Source organism: Protobothrops mucrosquamatus, unplaced genomic scaffold (genome assembly GCF_001527695.2).
Source record: "Protobothrops mucrosquamatus isolate PMUCROS unplaced genomic scaffold, P.Mucros_1.0 scaffold_177, whole genome shotgun sequence".
Lineage (NCBI taxonomy): Eukaryota > Metazoa > Chordata > Lepidosauria > Squamata > Viperidae > Protobothrops > Protobothrops mucrosquamatus.
The window spans coordinates 2,776,412-2,799,717 of record NW_015386253.1 but is presented as its reverse complement, the minus strand read 5'-3'; the positions used below and the strand labels follow the sequence as shown (position 1 = coordinate 2,799,717).

The window sequence follows — 23,306 nt, the reverse complement described above, 5'->3', positions numbered from 1 at the left end:
TCTGCAAGAAATATCATTTGACTGCAAACAAGAACAGGTGGCACCATAAAATAGAGAAAGTTATACAAAATGAAGAAGTTAAATTGAGACAATTTAGAATACAAACAGACAAGCACCTATCACATAAAACCCCAGATTTAACAAATGTCAATAAGAAAAAGCAAAAAAAATGGACAGTGGATGTAGCAGATCCTGGAGACAGCAGACTAGAAGAGAAAGAACTAGAGCTGATAACAAAATGCAAGGACCTGCAAATAGAAATAGAATGACTGTGGTTAAAGCAAGCAAAAATAGTATCAATTGTACTAGGTGCCTTGGGTACAATCCCAAAACATCTGGAGCATCACTTGGATACCATCGGCACTGACAAATTCACCATCAGTCAATTGCAAAAGATAGCTTTATTCGGAACAGCTTACATCCTGCAACGATATCTGTAACACCATCAAACATCCAGATCTGCCTATCCCAGGCCCTTAGAAAGGATTTGAAATGGTAGACAAAAATGCCAAATCCAGTCTGAATATCTAGCTGACTGTGCGATGAACATAATATAAATAAATAACAAAAGGATATACAAGTAACAAATCAAAAGAGTGACCTGGACAAGTTTCTTATATTGGATTTATTAAAAAGGTTTGTTAAAGCTCTGAAGAAGTTTGACAATCTGTCCCTTTTGAAAGGGGATAAAGAAAAAAATGAAAAGAAATCAAGCTCTAGGACAGTGGTGGCGAACCTATGGCACGGGTGCTAGAGGCGGCAGTCAGAGCCCTCTGCCCCAGTCCTAGGCCTTTGCCCCAGTCCTAGGCCTTCAACTGGATTTTATAAAACCTTTTCGCTTTAGGCCTCCGCCACCGTGTGCAAAAAAAAAAGGGGTTCAATCAGTCAATTTCAACTTCTCGTGGGAAAAAAAAAGATCTTGCAAAGTTGAAATTGATTGATTGAACTTTTTAGTCCCACCCAGTCTGCCGTTACCACTGCAGCCACGCCCACTCAATTGGCCACACCCACCCAATGGGCCACACCCACCCAATGGGCCACACCCACTCGGCACTCAATGATGCATAAGTGGGTTTTGGGTTGCAGTTTCGGCACTCCGTCTCTAAAAGGTTCGCCATCACTGCTCTAGGACATTATTTTAAGAGTTTAAAGACCAAGACTATTAAAGTAAAAGGAAGGATTTGGTTTATTTGATCAGTGTTAATATGCTATTATCTCTTATAATCTTTCTTTTAGATTATAGAATGTAAATATAGATTTTTAAATGTTTTCTTTTTAGAAAAGTCCATACATTTTTGTGACATCAGGACTGAAAGGAAGTTTTAAGTATTTGTTTATACATAAGATATAGGGTATTGGAAGAAGAGCTCACTGAGAAAGTGATAAGTTACAAACATAGTGTCAAGCTATGAAGACTGCTTGTGCTGGAACAGCCATGCCGCTTCTAGCTTGCCAACAGATCCAAGGGGGGAGGAAAACGTATTGAATGCACAGGTGGTTTCTCTCCGTATGGGAAGCAAGGTCGCAGAAGAGATGTTAGGGCGAGCAAAGAGATTCTTCTCATAATCACTGCCTGAAGACTAATTGGACAATGTGACCTGAACTGTCAAAGAGGGGAGGGAAAGTTTTACTCTTTTAATTATCTTTCTGGTGCCATATTTCCAGAGCTGGTTTTCCATTCATTAATGCCGATATGCTGTGCTCAATAAAATTTTGCATTAGAGATCAGAATGTCTCAGATGTGCCCCTACGCCCCATCTGGCAAACTCCAGAGGGATAGTGAAAACTCAGGGGAAGATGCTGTAGATAGCTGGATTGAGAGGGAGAAATTATTTATCTTTTTTCTTTTTCTTAATAATATTATTTTTTCTTTCTTTTCTATTTGTCTATTTCTTTCTCTTTGCATTTTCTACTTTTTTAAAAGTTTGTATTAATTTTTAGTAGTCATTTTTAATAAAATTACTATATAAAAATGAAACAATCATTTCCCATTTTGCTTTTTTAATCATGTGCATTTGATTACATCTGTTCCAGTTACTTTTAAGCCTTACGTTTTGCATGGAAGTACTAATAATTCTATATATCTCTGTAAGGGTTTCATATTAAAAAAATTAAAAAACCTTCTTGTATTTTCTATCAGCTACCTGCTCATTTATCAAAATTACTTTATATGCTCCTTCCAGACCCTTAATTATTTCAGAGTCTAAAATATTTTTATATTATGAATTCTGAGAGTTAAAATTCATCTATTCTAAAACTGCTTAGATTGAGAAATTTAAATGGTAGAGTTTAAATGGTAAAACTTGTGGATATTATTAAAGCTTCTATACTATGCAATTTTGATTTCTTTTTATCTTATCATGAGCAATGCAAGGCACTTCTATTAACTCCATAGAGCCAGGCAACAGGACAGAAAATATCATTCTCTTAATCTGATATGTGGGAGAACGAAGGCATGGCAATTTTAAAAAGCTGATTAATTAACTGTGCCCAAATGTACAGTAATTTAAAATGGACTTTCAGGAAACATTTCTTTTAAAAAAAATTCACTAGTGAATGCAGTGTAGAGAGATTTGGTTATTACTGTAAGATAAATATATTGTGAGATAAAATTAGTGTAAACAGTTTCAGGTCCACTGTCAATTATCCATAGATTAATCTCAGTAACAGATGTATTTTTGTGTCACCATGGTGACTAATGTACCCTTCAAACTACATTCAGGAAAATCCTTGCTTCAATTCCATTGTCTCTACACTCTAGGCTGTGAATAGATTCTAAAGGTGCTTATGAAAATGCACTTTTCTGAAGTTGTAGAAATTGGCCAGTATTAAAAAAAAAATGCAAAACCAAGCTTGAATAAGAGCAGTGAAAAGGGGAGAAAAAGGAATTAGTAAGGATAGCCTCAAATTAAAAAAAAATATCATGGCATAATTAGAGAGCCATTTCTTGTAATGAGAGAAGGAAGAGAGAAATACAAATATGGACTATGACATATGGATACTCCCACTGGTTCTCCAGTTTCTGAATAATTTGCTCTTTGCTATTTTGGTATATTATGTAAAACTACTGAATTTGAATCAAAGCTCAAAAATGTAGTTAATATATTAAATAAAATCTATGAAAACATTCTAGTTAACAGCCGCATCTGATAGTAGATGTGGCTTTTTTGTAAAATACACAAATGGCAAAATCCATCTCAATAAAAGTATATTGTTAATAATGAAAGTGGGGGAAGGAGTCTGCAGTATAGACAGGCTTTTCTTAATAGCAAACAAAAACTTTTTCTGCAACAACCTTCCAACCCAGCTATCATATAAGACAAAAATTTTTTTGTCAAAGGTTCTTGGAGTTAAATCATATGTTGAACAGCTAAGGGAAGTAGGTATGTTTAGCTAATGAAGAGAAGCTTCAGGAGAGACATGATAGCAGTCTTCCAATACTTGAATGACTGCCATAAGAAAGAGGGCGTTGATTTATTCTTGACAAGAAGTAATGGATGGAAGCTCATCAGGGGCAATTCAACCTGAAAATAAGGATGAATTTCCTGACAGTAAGAATGATTAATCAATGGGACAGCTGGGCTCCTGGAATTGTGGATGCTCCATCGCTGAAGGATTTCAAGAAAAAATTGGATACTATTTTTTGGTATAAGGACTCCTACTTTGGGCTAAAAAACTTCCAAGATCTGTTCTAGACCTATGATTCTATAAGAACCAAGTTTTCCAATGCAACCTTGTACAGAGGCAGTGTAAACATTTTTAAAAATATTTTAAGATTGTACCGCACATCAAAGTTATATCATATAGGCAGAAAAACAGATTTTCATAACATGCACAGAGAACAGAAAGGAAGCTCGAATACCGAAAAACTGGAAAATGGAAGTTATCAAAACAAAAGACAACTCCACAAGCAATCATGAACAAAAATGATGAAGACCTGCTTATAATATACTCCTTAATTCCTTTAATGGCTCAGTTTGGATCCTCACAATTTACACTTTAGTGAGTTCCTCAACTTCTCCAGCTTTGTTGACTGGTGGGGGGGGGCGAAGAGGGAATGGTGTTATATTAGTGGCAGGCAAGTGCGTGTGCACCCCTCCATTTGCTCAAGCTCGCCCTCTGCTCACACAAATGGAACACACACATGCTCACCCGCTATTTGTGCAAGTTGGGATGTTCATGCGAACACTCTCCTGCCACTTCCCTTTTCCACTTCTGAACAGCTCAAGGTCTGGTAGTGGGCCTCAGCCTGGGGGTGGGGGAGTCCTGCTTTAGTGTCTCTATGTCCTTCTTGGTTGGGAGGATGACTTAGTGTACTACTAATGCATTGGGATCAACTCTCCAGATTTACAACTAACATTGATATGCTTTATCATCATTTATGTAATAGCTGTTATATACAGAAGATTTTCCCTAAATTAATCAGAATTAATTAATTTCTCTAAACCCTTAACCTTATCTATATATCAATAGGAAAACTTATCTCATTTGACAGAAGGAAGGAAGGAAGGAAGGAAGGATATTCTAAAATACGTACCTGAAATCCTCTCATTTTTTGAAACCGTGCTACTGTGTCACTTATGGTGTATACTCGAACATGGCCCATGTGAAGTTTTCCAGAAGGATAGGGGAACATAGACAAGATGTAATACTTTGGCTTTGATTTCTAAACAAAAAAAATAAAACCCACTTTGAACAGAAGCTACATACTTTTTTTAAACACTGCTTGTTTTAAAAGGAAAGCTACACTTTCTATGCCAAGATACATTTTAATAACTACAGATTTCCTGTCCTTTTCTATGGATCACAAAATGTTACATAATGCTTTACCTTCCATGATAAAGTTTTTTTGAGAATAAAATGGATTCTCATGCCTTTCTCAAAAGGTCAAATTTTATTTATTGAGATTTTGGAAATAAGCAATTTTATTTTATGATCTATTGGGATTCATAAGCATTGTGAGTGAGTGAATAAATATACTGTGTAAGAGCATGTGCAGGCTATATGTATTGTATATCCTGGCTGATCCCACTGGAGAAAAGAAACACATATGTACTGCATGTACTAACTAGAAAAAGATTAAAGAACAAAAACACTAGATGGCAATAATGTTTGGAAGAACTGATATGCCCCAAAGACTGCAATGAAATGCAGAAATAGTTTAAACAGTAGGTACAACTTGCTGTACCAGCCTCCCTGCTACATGGCAGTTCCTCACCTGGGCTCCTGGACCTCACTGCAGGCTGTAGGTGGAGTTCCTCAGGCTTATAGTTCTCAGGAACTTCAATCTGGAGTGGAGTTAGAGGTAGCTTGGGATTTCATGGAAACTATGACTTCCATGAGCCTGTCCCAGGTTCTGGATGAGTAGGAATAGTGGTTACATACCTGATTTCGTGTCCTTGTTGGAACAGTGCCTATGTGATTGGGAACTGGTGGGCTTATCTTAGTCCCTGCCACGGACAAATCACAGATTGTTGATGATGCATTCTCCAGAACTGTACCCATTGGTGACTAAGGAACTTGGATGGGTTTCAGAAGGAACTGGGGGTTATTACTAAAGATATGCTATGTAGCCCTGCCTAAGAGTCACCACTTGCAATAGGAAGGTGATTGAGGCTCTGGATAGGATAGCATCCATGCATCTCCTAATTCATAGACCTGTTTGTCCCTTGTGGTATACGGAGGAATTGATAGAGATGAAACAGATGAAGAGACATCTAGTGTGCTATTGGCAGAAGACAAGGGATGAACTTGATTGAACACAGGTAAGAGTTACTATTAAAACCAACTTCATAGTGATTCGGGCAGCAAAGTGTAAGTAATTCTCTGCACTAAGCGCATCTGCAGATAATTGGTCAGAGACCCTCTTTAAGGTGAGCTGTCTCTTTTTGGGAAGGAGGACATAGAAGGCCACCTGAAGGGATACACTGAGGAATTTGCTAATTTTCTGGAAGACAAAATTGCCTGGATTCGTTCCCATTTAAATGCCAGTGTGGTTGCTGGTCAAATGGAGGCATCTGGGGCAGGTTCTTGCCTAAGTATCTGGGAACACTTTGATCCTGTTGCTCCTGAAAAGTGGACAGGATCCTGAGGAGTATTAAGTACAAACCATCTGTATTTTAGATCCATGTCCCTATCTTATGAAAGCTTCTCAAGAGGTGACATGCAGGTGGGTTCTGATAATAATTAATGTTCTTTGTAGGAGAGGGTGTTGCCCAGCATTTAAGGAGACTGTGGTCCACCCTCATCTTAAGAAGTTATTCCTAGACTCTATCCTATTGGATAATCTTTGTCCTTTCTGGGGAAGGTTGTTGAGAAGGTGGCTGTGCAGCAGCTCCTGAGGTTTCTGGAAATGATTATCCTTTGATACTAAACCATGGTATCCTTTTGGAGCAGCTTCAGGGGCTGGGGAGGGCCTCTATGTTGTCCTGGTTCATTTCTTTCCTCTGTAGTCACAGTCAGTCAGTGCTGATAGGAAACAAGTCAGTCAGTGCTGATAGGAAAACCTCCTACTTTGCAGGGTTCCACAGGGCTCAGTAATTTCTCCGCTTCTGTTTAACATCTACATGAAACCATTGGGTGAGGTCATCCACCACTATGAGCTAAGATATTGTCAATATTCTGATGACACTCAGCTATGTGTCTTGGCTCACAGTAAGTTAAGCAATGCCATGACCTTTCTTTTGTATTAAGTGCTGGATGGGGAGCAATGGGCTGAAACTGAACTCTGGTAAGATGCAATAGCTCTGGGTTTAGGGTTCTTTGGTCCATGGAGAACTGCCATCTTTGATCTTGGATGTGGTGGCACTGCCCCAGACAAGCCCAGTGCATAATCTGGGGGTTCTCCTGGACTCATGATTCCTGCTCAAGAAGCAGGTAACAGTCATGGCCAGGAGGGCATTTGCACAACTGCAACTTAGACAACAGTTATGCACTTTCCTGGACCAACAATCCCTGCTCACAATCAGTCATGCCCTAGTCACCTCTCATCTTGACTATTTTAACATGCTCTACATGAGGTGCCCTTGAAAAGTATCTGGAAACTTCAGCTGGTTCAAAATTCAGCAGCACGCATGGTTTTGCATAAACCTAAGTGTGCACATGTCACCTCTCCTGCAGGAGTTGCACTGGCTGCCAATTTGCTTCTGGATCCAATTCAAGGTACTGGTTGTCAGCTTTAAAGTCTATATGGCTTGGGGCCAGGTTATTTGAAGGACTGTCGTCTCGTGGTGCTGACCCACAGAGTGGGGAAGCAAGGAATACTGTAGGTGCCCCCTCCTAAGGACCTAGTGGGACCATGAAGAGCCTTTTCTGTGGTGGCTCCCTCCCCGTGGAACATCATTACCCAAGAAATAATATTGTCCCCAACTTTGACATCTTTTGCTAGGTCCTGAAGACCTGGTTTTGCCAATGGACTTGGGGAATCCATTTGACAACTGACTGTTGTTGCTAGAGGGATGGGAATTATTGCTTTTTATTGTTTTATATTGAGATTGAGTTGGGCAGCTGTATAAATTTTCACATATATACGTCTTAATTTTGTTTGTTTTTGTGCTAACTCCTGGTGGATGCCTGGACTAATTCCTGTAGGGGTTTTTGACAAGGTTATTTGGAAATTGTTTGCCATTTCCTCCTTCCTAGGACTAAGAAAGAAGGACTGGTCCAAGGTCACCCACCTGGTTTGTACCTAAAGAGGGAGTAGAACTCGCAGTCTCCTAGTTCTCAAATCTGTTGCCCTAACCGCTACACCAAACTGGCTTCATGTAGGGATGATGTAATTGGGATAAGAAAAACAATATGTTTTAAATATGTAATCTTGATTGCTGCTGCAAGACTTACATCTGTTTCTGTGATTTTGCTGAATGATTCCTTTATTCTTGAACACCACCAGTTTTCAACTTTCTTCCTGGTCTCTGATGTATAATTTGGTTCCCACTTTCCTGTTTCACTAAAAATAGTTCTGCTGCATCTTAGGATTCGCCTATTCTGCCATTTGCTTGGGTCTAGTACTCCACTCAGTTGTCTTCTCCAACATGATGGGAACAAAAATACCTTATTGCAAAGGAACCACATTCTCTCCAGAGTATGTTGGCAATCCTATTGAAGACAGATAGATAACCTTTATTATCATTTTTTACTGTGAGCACAATGGCACACATTAAAAATGAAATTTACTTGCTTGCTCTCAAAGTGTACACATACATAACACACATTTAAACATCCTATATACAACATATGTATATGTATAGACTTACAACCTTACATATAAGTAACATATAAATATTAATCACTGTCCATCTTGAATGCATAATGAAAGGAGGAAGCTTTAGAGTTCACAAAATTAATACTGTATGGACCAAAACTGTGACTGAATCTGGATGTTCTGCTTCAGATACCACGGAGCCTCCTCCCAGAAGGTAACAAGGAAAACAGGTCATGAAGAGGATGTGTAGTGTCCCAGACAATCTTACGGACCCTGTTCAAGCAACGCTTCTGTGCTATGTCCTGGATGGGAGGGAACTGCCAATAATCTTTTCAGCCATCCTCACCACTCTCTGCAGCGCCTTCCTGTTTGAAGCAGTGAAGCTTCCAAACCAGACTGTTATGCTGTATGATAGGATGTTTTCAATTGTCCCTCTGTAGAAAGTAGTAAGAGGACAGGGGAAGGAAGATGTGTTTTTTTCATGCAACACAGAAAATGCAGGTGCTACTGTGCCCACTTCACCAGTGTCTCGCTGTTGAGTGACCAAGCCAGCCTAGTTGTTAACTGCACACCCAGGAATTTGATGCTGGTAACCATCTCCACAGATGAATCATTCATACACAGAGGAGTGTGGCTGTGCCTGCCTTTTCTGAAATTGACAATGATCTCTTTGGCTTTTCCAGTATTTAAAACTAGGCTGTTTTCCAGTTCACCAAACCCTCAAGCTCTTTGGGGTAAGCACCCTCATTGTCATCATAAATATGGCCCACTACTGTTGTATCATCTGCGAACTTCACCATATGGTTGGTGGCAAATCTAGCACTACAGTCATGAATCAACAGGGTGTACAGCAGCGGACCTAGGACACAGCCCTGAGGAGAAACTGTGCTCAAGAAAATAGTGTTAGAAATATTTGTTCCAGCTCGCACTTATTGGGGCCTGTTAGTAAGAAAAGCAAGAATCCTGGACTTCCGGTTTGGTGTTCGAAGAGACGGGTGGAAGAAGCCAGAGCTCCGGCTTCTTAGCCCAACTTCATTCTGCCCGGCAACCCCAAGGGATTGGAAAGTTGCCCTGGAGGGACAACGAAGAAGGAGGGATGCCTCAGGAGTCTGGACCAGACAACAGTCGGTCCAGACGGACTGAAGAAACCCTCCAAAAGGACAGAGGAAAGGCTGTGTGGTAAGTCATCGCCAGCCGGAAGAAAAGTGAGGAGCTGCGGCGCTTTGCTAAACAGCGTGCTGAAACTGGGTGAGCCTGCTCTTTCATTCCTTTTCCTTTTGGACCTAGAAATGTTGATACCCTGATTGGGAAGAGCTATGAAGTAAAGACCCCAGAAGAGAGTTAAAAGCGGCGAGCAATGACAGGATGGGGAAGAATTTTAAGGAAGATAAAAGAACTTTTAAAAATTGAATTTAGACTGACTCAAAGAAAGATTATCTCTCCTACAGGATGTGAAAAAACTTTTTTAAATATAATTCCTAGGGTAAATAACCTATAAAGAATTTAAAAGAAAACTTTGTAATAATCTTTTAAAACCAGATATTGACAGTGTACAAGGACATCTAGTGGTGAAAGGAGATACTACAGCAATTCTAAATAATAAAAGAACCTGAAAGTGTTTGACCTTGAAACAACACCTGGTGTAAACAAAAGTGCCTTTGTGTGAGATTATAAGTGAAAAGACTTTCTACAATTATATCTGTTGACTCTGGATATAAACAAAACAGGAATTACTTGGAGACAGCGGGCATTTTACATCTGTGACTCAGCTGGAGGTTTTGGATTTGGCCTAAAGTAGTTGGCTCATTCTTTTGGGCTGGATTTAGCCTAAGATAGTTGGCTTTTTTCTCTTTTTTCTTTTTTTACTTTGTTTTCTCTCCTTTGAGATATTGGATTTAGCCTAAAGTAGCTGGCTCCTCTTACCGTTTGGATTTTAGCCTAAGATAGTTGGCTGGAAAAATGAGTACATCAAATCTCACCAGATTTATGAAAAATACTTCCTCTGCACCTTCTGTTGGAACATCTAGCCCAACAAACCACAGATCTATTGAAACAATGTTGCAGTATGGCAAAATAAGCACTGCTCAAAATGAGATGCAAACTACATTAAAATTAATTCAAGAATCAATAGAAAAGAACATTAAGAGACAAAAAGTAATTTCGATAAATTAAACAAACAAATCTCAGACATAAAGACACAATTTATTTATTTATTTATTTATTTATCAAATTTATACCCCGCCCTTCTCCTAACGGACTCAGGGCGGCTTACAGCCAGTTAAAACAGATAACTAATACAATAATACTAATTTTAAAATATGATTAAAATGAAATATTCATTATTGGCTGTTTCTTTTTAAAACTATTTTAAAAACCAAATTAAAATACCCCTTAGGCCAGTCCGGCTAGCTGAAATAGCCATGTCTTGAGGGCGCGGCGGAAGGAGGGGAGATCCGGAATCACCCGGATCTCTGGGGGTAGTTCGTTCCAATTTGAAGTCCACCACCAAATGACTGTTAAAAATGAACAAAGAATTCAGAAAATGGAGGATAAATCAGATGATATTGACCAAAAAATGGAAGTACTAATATAAGAAAATGAAAAATTAGAACAAGCAAACCAAAACCTAGAAGGAGCGGTGGCAATCTTAGAAATGGAGAAAGCAGAACACTACTTAAGATTTCAAAATATTCCTGAAGGCAGAGAAGAAAATATAGCAGTTGTGATTATTGATCTCCTGGCAGAGGCTTTGAAAGCAGACAGAGCAGAGATGCAAATGGAGATAGATGAAATATTTTGAATGAATTCAAGTTACGCAAGGAAGAGAACAAAGGATTACCAGATCGACTAGATCTAAATATAAATAATTTTTGCCAAAGAGACAAATTAAAAATAATTTAAGAGTGATAATGGATGTATTGGAATATTATGAATTACATCCAGGGAAACAACTGGCACTAATATTCCTAGATGCCCAAAAAGCATTTGATAATGTTTCCTGGCAATATATGATTCAGCAATTAAAAATAATGGACTTTGGACAGAACTTTATAAACATGATAAAAACAATATACAATAAACAAACAGCGAAAGTGATTGTGAATGGAGACTATACTGAGAACTTTGAGATAAGAAAAGGCACAAGGCAAGGATGTCCATTATCTCCATTGTTATTTATTTTCAAATTGGAAGTTCTAAATTGAAATATTAGACAAGATATAGAAATTAAAGGACTAGAAATAATGGAGAAACATATAAATTACAAGCAACCTTTGGGAAAGATAGAACAATATGGAAAAATGGCAGGACTGAAAATAAACAGAAAAAAACTAAGTAATAGTTAAAAGCCTTACAGATAAGCAAAAAAACCAAATGTCGGAAAAAACAGAATTGCAAATAGTTAAAAAGGTCAAATATCTGGGAATATATTTAACAGCAAGATGTTCAACGATAAAAGAAAAAAAAACGATAAAAGAAAAAAAATTATACAAAACTATTGAATCAAATAAGACTGGATTTGGAAAAATGGAAAAACTTGCAATTGTCAATATTAGGAAGAATTGCTACAGTGAAAATGAACATAGCATTGGGTTTTATATTATTATTATATTATAATAATATATTATATTATATTATTATATTATTAAGCATCTGCATTAACATGGGTAAAAGAATGGATAACTCTTAGAAATAAGGTTGTCTGGAGAAGCATGATTTACAATTGGGGTGGCATGCTTTTTTATGGTACTGGAAAAACATACCAAAAGTTCATAAACCTTTCCAAAATCACTATATAAGAATTGCATTAACAACATGGGGAAAAATAAAATGTAAAATATATTTGAAAATTCCAGGGTGGTTGTCAACAATGGAAGCATTTAGTGAACTTTGAAAAAATCTGAACATATAGAGATATTCTAAACTCTGAAGGGAATTTAAAATCTAAACAAGAAATGGTTTATCATGGTGGGCACATTTACAAATGCAAGTACATATGATAAAGATGTTAAACTGTATGGATTTTATAAGGAACAAACTGTGTTTGATAAAACATTGTTAACTTCTTATGAGAAACTAATTAAGAAAATGTATAATTTTCTATTAACTTTGAAAATGGAAAGCAAACAAGTTAAAGAAACAATGATAAGATGGGTGAAAAACTTTGGATACAATATAGAATTAGAAAAATGGCAAAATTTATGGGAAAGAAATTACAAACTGCAAATGACAATCCCTACAAAGAAAATTTATATAAAATGTTTTATAGACGGCACAGCAAGATTAGCAAAAATGTTCAAAAACATGTCAGATAGATGTTGGAAATGTAAACATAAGTCAGGCACTTATTATCATGTTTGGTGGATTTGTGACAAAGTAAAGAGTTATTGGAAAAAGATACATGCCTGGCTAGAAAAGATGTTGGGAGAACATGTAGATTTTAAACTTTTTTAATTAGGTATAATGCCAGAAAAGACTAACAAACAAAGCATATATTTGATTTTGCATGTCACAACAGTGGCAAGAATTATATTTGCGCAATACTGGAAAAATGAAGGAATACCATCTGATGAAGAAATAATTAAAAAAATACTAGAATGTGCAGAGATGGATAGACTGACTATAACAGTGGTGATGAACCTATGGCACAGGTGCCAGAGGCGGCACTCAGAGCCCTCTCTGTGGGCACGCGCGCCATCACCCCAGTTCTAGGCCTTCAGCTGGATTTTATAAACTTTAGGCCTCCGCTGCTGTGTGCAAAAAAAAAAAAAGGTTCAATCAATCAGTCAATTTCAACTTCTCGCGGGAAAAAAAAAGATCTTGCAAAGTTGGAATTGATTGATTGAACTTTTTAGTCCCACCCAGTCTGCCGTTACTACCGCAGCCACGCCCACCAAATGGGCCACACCCCAATAGGCCACACCCAGCCAATGGGCCACACCCACCCGGCACCCGACGATGCATAAGTGGATTTTGGGTTGCAGTTTGGGCACTCGGTCTCTAAAAGGTTCGCCATCACTGGACTATAAGACTGAAAGAAAAAGAAGAAACTGAATATTATCAAACTTGGGACTTATTTTATCGATGGCTAGAGGAAAGAATAAAGGATTAGGAATTAAATATGTATTAGCGAATGTAAACTCAGACAGCACGTTTGTTGAAAAATTATTACTGAATGTATGGGGGAAAAACCAGTAAGAACTTTTACAAAAAGAAAAAAGAAATCAAGAATCCAGTTGCACAAAGGAGTGTTTAAGCCTAAAAGGCCCAATTTGTCTACTAGATGCTGGGGAATGATTGTATTAAATGCAGAACTGAAGTTGACAAACAACAAACGCACATGTGTATTACTTTCTTCTAAGTGCTTCAAGCTCAGATGGAAAACAGAAGAAATAGTATCATCCATAGAGCGATTTGGTCGATAAGCAAACTGAAGCGAGTGAAATGCTGGCGGGAGGCTAGATACAATAATGTCCTTTATCAGCTTCTCAAAGCATTTCATAAAGATGGATATCAGTGCAACCAGATAGTAATCATTGAGGCCTGTAATTGTGGACTTTTTTGGCACTGGCAAAATGATGGCCATCTTAAAACATGATGGGACAACTGCCTGCTGCAATTAGAGATTAAAAATATTTGTGAGAACACATCCAGGGATGTTATCTGGGCCTGCTGCTTTCCGAAAGTTAACTTTCTGCAGTATTTTCCAGACAGAGGTGACATCAAAGCTAAGCACATGCTCGTCAGGATGGGGCACAGCTTTCCTAGCTGAATACTATTTGAGTGCTATTTGATGCCTCAAATTTTCCAAAAAATGTATTCAGCTCGTTTAGGAAGTCTGTTATCCTTGCATGTCAATGGAGCCACCTTATAATCCGTAATGGCCTGGATTCCTTGCCACATTCGCCTGGTGTTTGTTGGGTCCTGAAAAAAGTTCTGAATTTTCTGGCAATGGGCTTGCTTTGCACCTTTTATGGCACTTTTCAGATTTGCTCTGGCCATTCTAAGTGCCAACATGTTGCTGGATTTAAAATCCACATTTCATGCTTTCAGCATCTTGCGGACCTCATAAGTCAGCCACAGATTTTCATTTGCCCTCACAACAATGCTTGGACACTGACATCCTCTATGCACTTTTGGATATATACAGACATCATGGTGGCATACTCAACATTTATATGTTGGTTATCAGTTGCTGCTTCTTTAAACATGCCCCAATCCGTGCACTCAAAGCAGTCTTGTAATGCTTCTATAGCTCTCTCTGTCCAAACCCTCACCTGCTTTACTGTAGGTTTCACTCTGATTAATAAAGGTTTATATGCTGGAATAAGCAGCACTGAGAGATGGTCAGAGGGGCCCAGGTGAGGGCGGGGAATAGCTTTGAAAGCCTTCTTGATGTTGGAATAAGCAAGATCCAGTGTATTGACCCCTCTAATTGCAAAGTCCACATATTGATGGAAATGTGGCAGAGTAGTTTTCAAATCAACTTGATTAAAGTCCCCCACTACAATAAATGCACCCTCTGAGTGAGTAGCTTAACTGATGGTATGACAGAGAACATTCAGGGCCTCTTCTCTGTTTGCATTAGGGGGGGGGATATACACAGCTGTGATAATGATAACAGAGAATTCTCTAGGCAGATAGAAGGGTCTGCATTTGATAGTCAGAAACTCCACATCAGGGAAGTACAGACTTGAAACCACCTTGGCATTATTACACCATCTGTCATTTATATAAAAGCAGACGCCCCCTCCCCGGGATTTGCCACTAAGAGCAAAACTCGGGTCCATTATCTTCAGTAATAATTAGCTCTCAGGAATTTATTTAGTTTAAGAAAATGATATTCTTTTTGGAGAATTTCTAATAGTAAAACTTTTTTCCAAAATATCATAGGTTTGCATGCTATATGTACATCAGTTTTATTAATACTTTGGTTTGATTACATGGAACTGTGTTGTTATAGTAAGTAAATAAAACATATTTGGTAGCCAAAAGTCAACATAATAAGCAAACTGATATTATAATATACTTCACATTATTTCATATTTTCTAAACACACTGTGCAAAATTTCCTGTGGAAATGAGAATACACTTAAAATAAACAATAAATGTGAATGGCAGGCATATCCATACAATAACTGTATTGGGATTGTGCTTTCATGAAATTTGTTCATCTATAATCTTATAAATATAATAAATATTGGCAGTGTACCACAGAATGCAAAGGAATGTTTGTTAGTTAAGACGTAGATTTAGATGTTGAGAACATCTCTTGAAAGTGTATGAGTCTACCAATACAGAAACACAAATTGAAAAACTATAAATGATACCTCCCAAGTTAATTGTTCTTGAAATCTATCCTTTCAGAGATAAGAGTTTGTGTTCTACAAAAAGATAATTTTGTAAATGTAGACAGTTTGCAACTGAATCTTCTAATGTGCCCTAAGTGAACACATCCACTAGAAATCAAGGCTGGTACATTTAATTTAAAAAAAAAAAAAAATTACTGAATTGCCTGGTTATACAACCCTTTTTCATTATAACAGAAAATAGAGACAAGATAAAAGCACTGTCCTGCAGGATATAGCAAGCGCACAGATATATATGAGAGGGAAAAAAATTAAAGGTATCATTTGCTGCTGCAAGATCCTAGACTGGACAGCCATTTGTTTGAAATTGTATAGGATTTCCTCCCTGAGCAGGGGGTTTGACTAGATGACCTCCAAAGTCCCTTCCAACTTTATTATTATTACTAACATTTTATTTCATCTGATTTACATTCATTACCATTTTAGTTAATCTCAGTTTATAATCTACTAACCTGCCTTGTATTAAACGAAGTTGACTGTTATAATTCGGAATGATCCCACAGGCTATCAATTACTCTTTTTGTGTCAAATTTAAAATATATGTATTTATAATTATATTATTACTTCCGGGCCTCTTCAACTAAAAAAATAGATTGTAGAACTGTCCCGTGCAGGGTTAGGAAACCTAAAGCCGTCTAGAGCTCCGTTTCTTAAACTTGGTAACTTGAAAATGCCTGGACTTCAACTCCCAGGATTCCCCAGCCAACTATTTTCCGCTGGCTCTGTAATTTCAGAACAAAACTGAATTAGACGGAAACTGCCCGGATTCAAGGGATCCTCGTACGATTTTGTAAACTAACCTATAAAGAACTGGAGAACAATTGATACATGTGCAGATTGTGCCTCTAACTCGGGGGGGAAGAGAGAAAATGACGCAAATAGAGGAAAAGAAGCGAAGTTCTTTGAACAGTACTTACATATGAATAGGAAGGAACGTGGTTCATATGTCCCACACCACAGCAAGGACGCTGCCATCTTAATTTGCGCTCCTCCTTCGGCGAGCAAAAGGCCGGCTCGCGCATGCGCAGAACCACCCAATCTGGAGAACTGGCTTGATAGGCTTGATAGAAGTTAGAAAACCTGCGCTCCTTCGGCGAACAAAAGGCCAGTGCGTGCAGGCGTAGAACTATCCCAGTTGCTTTGTAAGGGAGTTAGAAACTGTGCACTCTTTGAAAGGTTGGGTTCAAATGGAGTGGAATCTGAGAAGTTCGAAGAAAAAAGGTAGGTTGAAATGTTTAGCTTGCTCTTCTTCCTCCTTTTCCTCTTTTTCTTATTGTAAAGAGAAATGAGATTCTTCCTAAAGAAATAACCTTCCTAAATTGTTCAAACTATTTTCCTACTTCGTTATGTTTCTGTTCTCTGAAATTACTATTGTACGTTTTTCCTTGCCACGATCATAAGCTATTTTTTTGGGTGCGGAGTTGCCTCATTTTTTAAATAGATTTGAGTACTTTTTTAAAAAAAATAATTCTGCAGTTACAACTGTTAGAAGTAAGTCTTCATCCTGGTTCATCCAAGCCGGGAATAAATAAGCAAACATTGCGACTGCTTTGGGAAGAAGGTTACAGTTTATTGCAGAAGAAAGATAGTCCTTGCAAGAAGCAGCAGAGGAGAAGGGCTGCAAGAAGCAGCATGGGTAGAAGGGCTTTTATACCCCCTCCCAGCCCTGCTTGGAGTAGTTTCCTGTTCCTGCATGAACTTTGAGGCTATTTCTGAGTGTTTTTCTAGGCCTTGATATCTGTGGTTTAATTCCATTATCATATCCTGCTTCCCAGGTGATGGGGCTAATGACTCTTAAGAGCTTCTTTTGTCTTGAGATCCCTGGCTCCAAACTTCCTGATGGTTCCACATCTGCATATGTATAAGACCAGCTACTGCTTTGGGCAAAGAGATGAGGCCAGGTTTGGTTTCTGCTTTTCAAAAAATGCTTTTAAAAATCCTTTTGGTGAACAATATCTTTTTTTCTTCCTTTTTAATATTTCCTTCTCTGGGCTAACTTCCCACACAACCTAGATCAGAGGTCTTCAAACTTGGCCCTTTTATGACTTGTGGACTTCAATTCCCAGAATTCCTCAGCCAGGCATGCTGGCTGAGGAATTCTGGGAGTTGAAGCCCACAAGTCATAAAAAGGCCAAGTTTGAAGACCTCTGACCTAGATGGTTCTTTTTGTTATTGGATCGGTTATAGTATACAAAGTATACTATCTTGGTGAAATTACACAGTCTTATTTATTATCTGATTATACTTTTGTCTTTCCTCTACGAGCTGAATGGATAAAAGTTAACAACATTCACTATCTCTCTTTCCCACTTTATTATCCCTGAAAAATGTGGCATTGCATTCTGGAATAAAATTTGAATCAGGCTATTAATTTCTCTTTCAAAGTTCAGGTGGGAGGCAACAAAAAACAAATCAGACTCAGAAATTTGCACTTCTCTGGAAAAAACTTAGTTTTATATTTTGTTAGCATGAAAATAGCAAAACAATATTGCTGCTTTAAAAAAAAATTATTCAGAGTAGGATGCCATATAAGTTATAGGTTTCTATTCGCCCCTTCCTTTCTCTGCCATTTGGCATTTATTGCGTTAGTTTTTTAAGAATATATTTTTTATTAAAAGTTTTTTTTCTTAATACAGATAGTTCTCAACTTATGACCACAACTGAGCCCAAAATTTATGTTGCTAAGTGAGACATTGGTTAAGTGAGTTTTGCCCCATTTTATGTCCTTTCTTGCCACAGTTGTTAAGTGAATCATTGCAGTTAAGTTAGTAACATGGTTATTAAATGAATCTGACTTCCCTATTGACTTTGCTTGTCAGAAGGTGGCAAAAGGTGATCACATGATTTCAGGACACTGCAACCGTCAGAAATATGCATCAGTTGCCAAGCATTTGAATTTTCATCTTTTGACCATGGAGTTGTCACAAGAGTCGTAAATGGGGAAAATGGTCATAAGTCACTTTTTTCAGTGCTGTTGTAATGTCAAACAATAAATGAACTGTTATACAGTAAGTCGAGGACTTCCTCTATAAAATAGAAATAAAAATAAAGACAATGGAAAAAGGGGGAAGGAAAGGGGACAGAGGTAATAGTCAGGAAAGAGGGAAAAGAAAAAAAATAGCTTCTGGGTTTTTTCTTTTTTATAAATATTTTTATTGAGTTTTATAAAAGTAATAAAGGGATAGGGTCAAAAAGGATAAGACAACTGGAAACATACAAAAAGGTTAGACCAGGGGAAAGGGGTAACACAAAAGTGGGATTAATCCCACAAAATAACATCGCTTCAGCAAGTCTACCAGTCTGGGTTTACATATTAAATCTTAATAATTACTCTATTATTAAACAACTTTCCATATAATCATGTAAATAACAAATTAGTCAATAAATCTCATTCATTTCACTACTTAACAATGCTTAATATTAATTAATTATAATCACTTTAAAATAATAATATATTACATATTAATTATAGTTTACCATATTATTTAAGATCACAAATATACAAAGAAGAAGAAGAAGAAGAAAAAAATAACAAGTTCATACAAATAATCATGGAATATAACTACAAATTATCAATTATCTCTTTAAATTTCATAACCTTTTCTCATTCTAGCGTGTTTCTAACCAATAATAAAATTTTCCCCATGTTTTAAAGTAAATTGTGTCGTCTTTCTCTTTCATTTCTAAAGTCAATCTATCCATTTCTGCACATTCGAACCTGGTCAGATGGCAAATTTTCATTTTTCCAAAATTGGGCAAATATTACTCTTGCGGCTGTCAGCACATACAATATTAAATACTCATTCTCTTTTTTATAATTCAAACCTAATATTCCTAACAAACGTATTCCTAACAAATATAGTTAAATTCTATCTGTATTTTAATCATCTCTTCTAGCCATATGGATCTTAAACCAAAACTTTTTAACATTAGGACATATCCACCAGAGATGGTAATAAGTGCCTGGTTGTTGTTTACATTTCCAACACATATTTGATACATTTTTAAACATTTTCTCTAACCTAACTGGTGTCATGTGCCATCTATAAAACATTTTTATATAAGTTTTCCTTATATGCAGCTGCTTTAGTAAATTTAATATTTCGGTCCCATAGTTTTTGCCAATCTTCTAAATTTATAGAATAATCAAAATTCTTTGCCCACACTATCATTGTTTCTTTCACTTGTTCTTCTTCCATCTTCCAGTTTAGCAGGAATTTATAAAGTTTCTTAATCAGATTTTCATCTGTTTTCAAAAGTATTTTATCTAGTGGTGTCTGTTCTTTGTAAAATCCCATTATTTTTACATTTTTTTCATATCTTGTTTGAATTTGTAAGTATGACCACCATGTTAAATCAATGCCAGTTTGTTGAAGTTCTTGCCTATCTTTAAGTTTTCCTTCTTTATCTAAAATGTCTTTATAGGCCACAAGTTTATCATAGTTGATTAAATTCGGATATGCAAATGCTTCCATTGTGGAAAGCCATTTAGGTATTTTCATATAAATTTTCTTTTTAACTGTCTCCCACTCTGAAAGTAATACATTCCTTATGGCATGAGTTTGGAAGTATTTATGTACTTTGTTTTTCTCGTACCAAAGGAAAGCATGCCAACCCAGTTGCAAATCATGTCCCTCTAAGTAAAGAAGTTGTTTATTTCTCAGTGTGATCCATTCTTTAAGCCACAACAAAATAGTGGTTTGATAATAAAGTCTCCAGTCTGGGAGCCCAAAGCCCCCTCTGTCTTTTGATTCTTGTAGCAGTTTAATTTTGATTCTTGCTTTTTTCCCTTGCCATATAAATCTCATTATTGTTGCATTTAAGTCATCAAAAAATTTCTGGCTTAGTTTAACAGGAACCGTCTGAAATAAAAATAACAATTTAGGTAGGATATTCATCTTAANTTTTCCACAAATTGAGCTTTCTGTTTTTCTGTTAAATTTCTTGTAAGTACTTTAGTCTTTTCCCTATTTATTTTCAACCCAGCCACTTCTCCAAATTCCTCTATTTTCTGCAATAATTTAGTGGCTGTTTCCAAAGGCTCCTCCAAGATAAAAGCCAAATCATCTGCAAAAGCTTGTAATTTATATTTCTGATCTTTTACCTCCAGTCCTTTGATCTCCCCATCTTGTCTAATATTCCTGGCCAACACTTCCAGTGTAAGAATAAATAACAAGGGAGACAGTGGACATCCTTGTCTTGTACCCTTCCTAATCTCAAAATTATCTGTATAGTCTCAATTTATAAGTATCTTTGCTGATTGTTCATTGTAGATTGCTTGAATTGCATTTATAAAATTTTTACCGAAGTCCATCACTCACAATTGATGAAACATAAATTGCCAGTTAAGATTATCAAAAGCTTTTTGTGCATCCAAAAATATTTGTTTTTTCTGGGTTTTTTCAATGCAGTAAGGGTGCAGAAGGTACATAATAAATTTATAGTACAAACTTTTTACTTATATCAAATAGTAACTCCTAGCCATTTTTATAGCAGTAACACACTCGTCAAAACGCAAAATCATTTTTTTCTCTTTCACGCAGAAAACCCAGAAGCAATTTCCAAGTAACCACAAAACTACATTCTTGTTCCTAATTATTCAGTCAACTTCATCATCTCCACCAATTCCATCATTTTTTTTTCAATCCATTCCTCCATTGTGGAAGTTAAACTTCTTTCCACTTCTGGGCATATAAAATTCTTAATGTTATCAACATATAGCAACAAAGTTGCATTTCCCCCCCAATTCTTTCTCTAATAATCCTAGAAGAAAAGTTTTCAGGTTCCATTATAAGTCCTTTTTAAAAAATATTCTGATTAAATTATGAATCCGTTCCCAATATGTCCGCAATGTATGATAAAAAGTACTTAAATTTCTAATAAACATTCCATACACCCTTTTACATTTTTGGTAATCCATTAAATTCCACTGGCACATCATTTTATGGAAATATTCATTAAATTTATAATTCAGCATAAATTTCAGTCCTTTAATCCACATATTTTCCCATTGCTCTAACATTATAACAATTTCAGGTTTGCCAACCAAATTCATGACCTTCTATGGAACCACATCTACATGGAGGGAAGTGTGTAGTGGGGTGCCCCAGGACTCTGTTCTGGGCCCAGTGCTCTTCAACATCTTCATCAACGATCTGGACAAGGGGATAGATGGGGAACTCATCAAATTTGCAGACGACACCAAACTGGCAGGAATAGCCAACACTCCAGAAGACAGGCTTTAGGATACAAGAGGCTTTAGGATACAAGAGTATCTGGACAGACTTGAACACTGGACGCTATCTAACAAAATGAAATTCAGTGGTGAAAAAAGTAAGGTTCTACATTTAGGCAAGAAAAACCAAATGTACAGGTATAGTATAGGGGGTACCTTGCTCAATAGTAGTAACTATGAGAGGGATCTCGAAGTCCTAGTGGATAATCATTTAAATATGAGCCAGCAGTGTGCTGCAGCTGCCAAAAAAGCCAACACAGTGCTACGCTACATCAACAGAGGGATAGAATCAAGATCACGTGAAGTATTAATACCACTTTACAATGCCTTGGTAAGGTCATACTTAGAATACTGCATCCAGTTTTGGTCACCACGATGTAAAAAAGATGTTGAGACTCTAGAAAGAGTACAGAGAAGAGCAACAAAGATGATTAAGGGACTGGAGGCTAAAACATATAAGGAATGGTTGCTGGAATTGGGCATGTCTAGTTTAACGAAGAGAAGGACGAGGGAGGACATGATAGCAGTGTTCCAATATCTCAGGGGCTGCCACAAAGGAGAGGGAGTCAAGCTATTTTCCAAAGCGCCTGAAGGCAGGACAAGAAGCAACGGGTGGGACTTCGTCGGAGGCTTCCTTTGAAGTCTCCCTCCCGGGGCTGCGTTAGAGCCGTGCCGACAGCATAAATCACCTGTCGGGCGGCTTGAAACTCACCTCCTGGGCTAAAGGAGGTGGGGGAGCCGCTCCGGATAGGTGTTGAGCTCCCCAAGTTCCTTGAGGAATTTGGATGAGAGCCCCGCCGGAGTCCGGAGCCATCTCCGCACCCCGGGCAGACCTCGCCGTGCGCGAGACAAGAAATCGCGCTCGCTGCTGCTTTCAGAAGATGTTCTTTTTTTTGTGAGTACTTGACAGCCGGTGCTGAACAGGAAAATGGACTTAACAGGGTTTTAATTTTAAATTTAACTCTGGAAGATCAAAGAGATCTCCCCCATTCGTCAAAGTGAAAGTGAGGAGGAAAATGGCCGCGGCAGTTGTTTTTTTGCAACAAAGAAAAATCTCCACTTTTCCTTTGGTATAGTGAGGACGGACTTTGTGGATTCTTTTTTTCCTCTGACTTGACTTAGGATTTTTGATTTAAAGGACTATTTAAAAGAAATATATAATGGCTTCTAAGAGGACTGGACCTTCTGCTATTCCAAAATTAATTAAAACAACTGTACTTTCATCTTTGCAACCCTCATCGCAGATATCTAAATCTCCTCCCCCCACATCTACTCCCTTCCTCACTTTTCAAAAATTACAAAAAGTGCTTGATGATTATACTGAAAAGCTTATGTTAAAAGTGCGGCAATTTACTGATGACTTGATGAAAGAGTTTAAGGAAGAAATGGTTGGAAAAATAGAAGAGCTTGTCAAAATGCTTGCTGACTCTTTGAATGTAGTAGCTGATAAAGTGCAGGAAGTGGAAACGAAAGCTGAAAATATGAACAAAAAATGTGAGGG

General features: G+C 37.3%; 2 protein-coding genes across 2 annotated transcripts in view; one reads left to right on the top strand and one right to left on the bottom strand.

Moving 5' to 3' along the window:
• The window catches only part of LARS2 (leucyl-tRNA synthetase 2, mitochondrial), a 92,714-nt gene extending 76,147 nt beyond the window's left edge, over positions 1 to 16,567 (bottom strand). Inside the window, exons 1-3 of the mRNA XM_015822945.1 lie at positions 16,488 to 16,567; positions 7,840 to 8,097; positions 4,538 to 4,666 (exon numbers count right to left, since the gene is read on the bottom strand). Coding sequence (XP_015678431.1) covers positions 4,538 to 4,666; positions 7,840 to 8,097; positions 16,488 to 16,514 — 414 coding nt within the window. The 5' untranslated portion in view covers positions 16,515 to 16,567. The remainder of the gene's footprint in view (positions 1 to 4,537; positions 4,667 to 7,839; positions 8,098 to 16,487) is intronic.
• A 176-nt stretch (positions 16,568 to 16,743) lies between these two features.
• LOC107293755 overlaps positions 16,744 to 23,306 on the top strand; it is a 59,524-nt gene continuing 52,961 nt past the window's right edge. Inside the window, exon 1 of the mRNA XM_015822934.1 lies at positions 16,744 to 16,791. Coding sequence (XP_015678420.1) covers positions 16,758 to 16,791 — 34 coding nt within the window. The 5' untranslated portion in view covers positions 16,744 to 16,757. The remainder of the gene's footprint in view (positions 16,792 to 23,306) is intronic.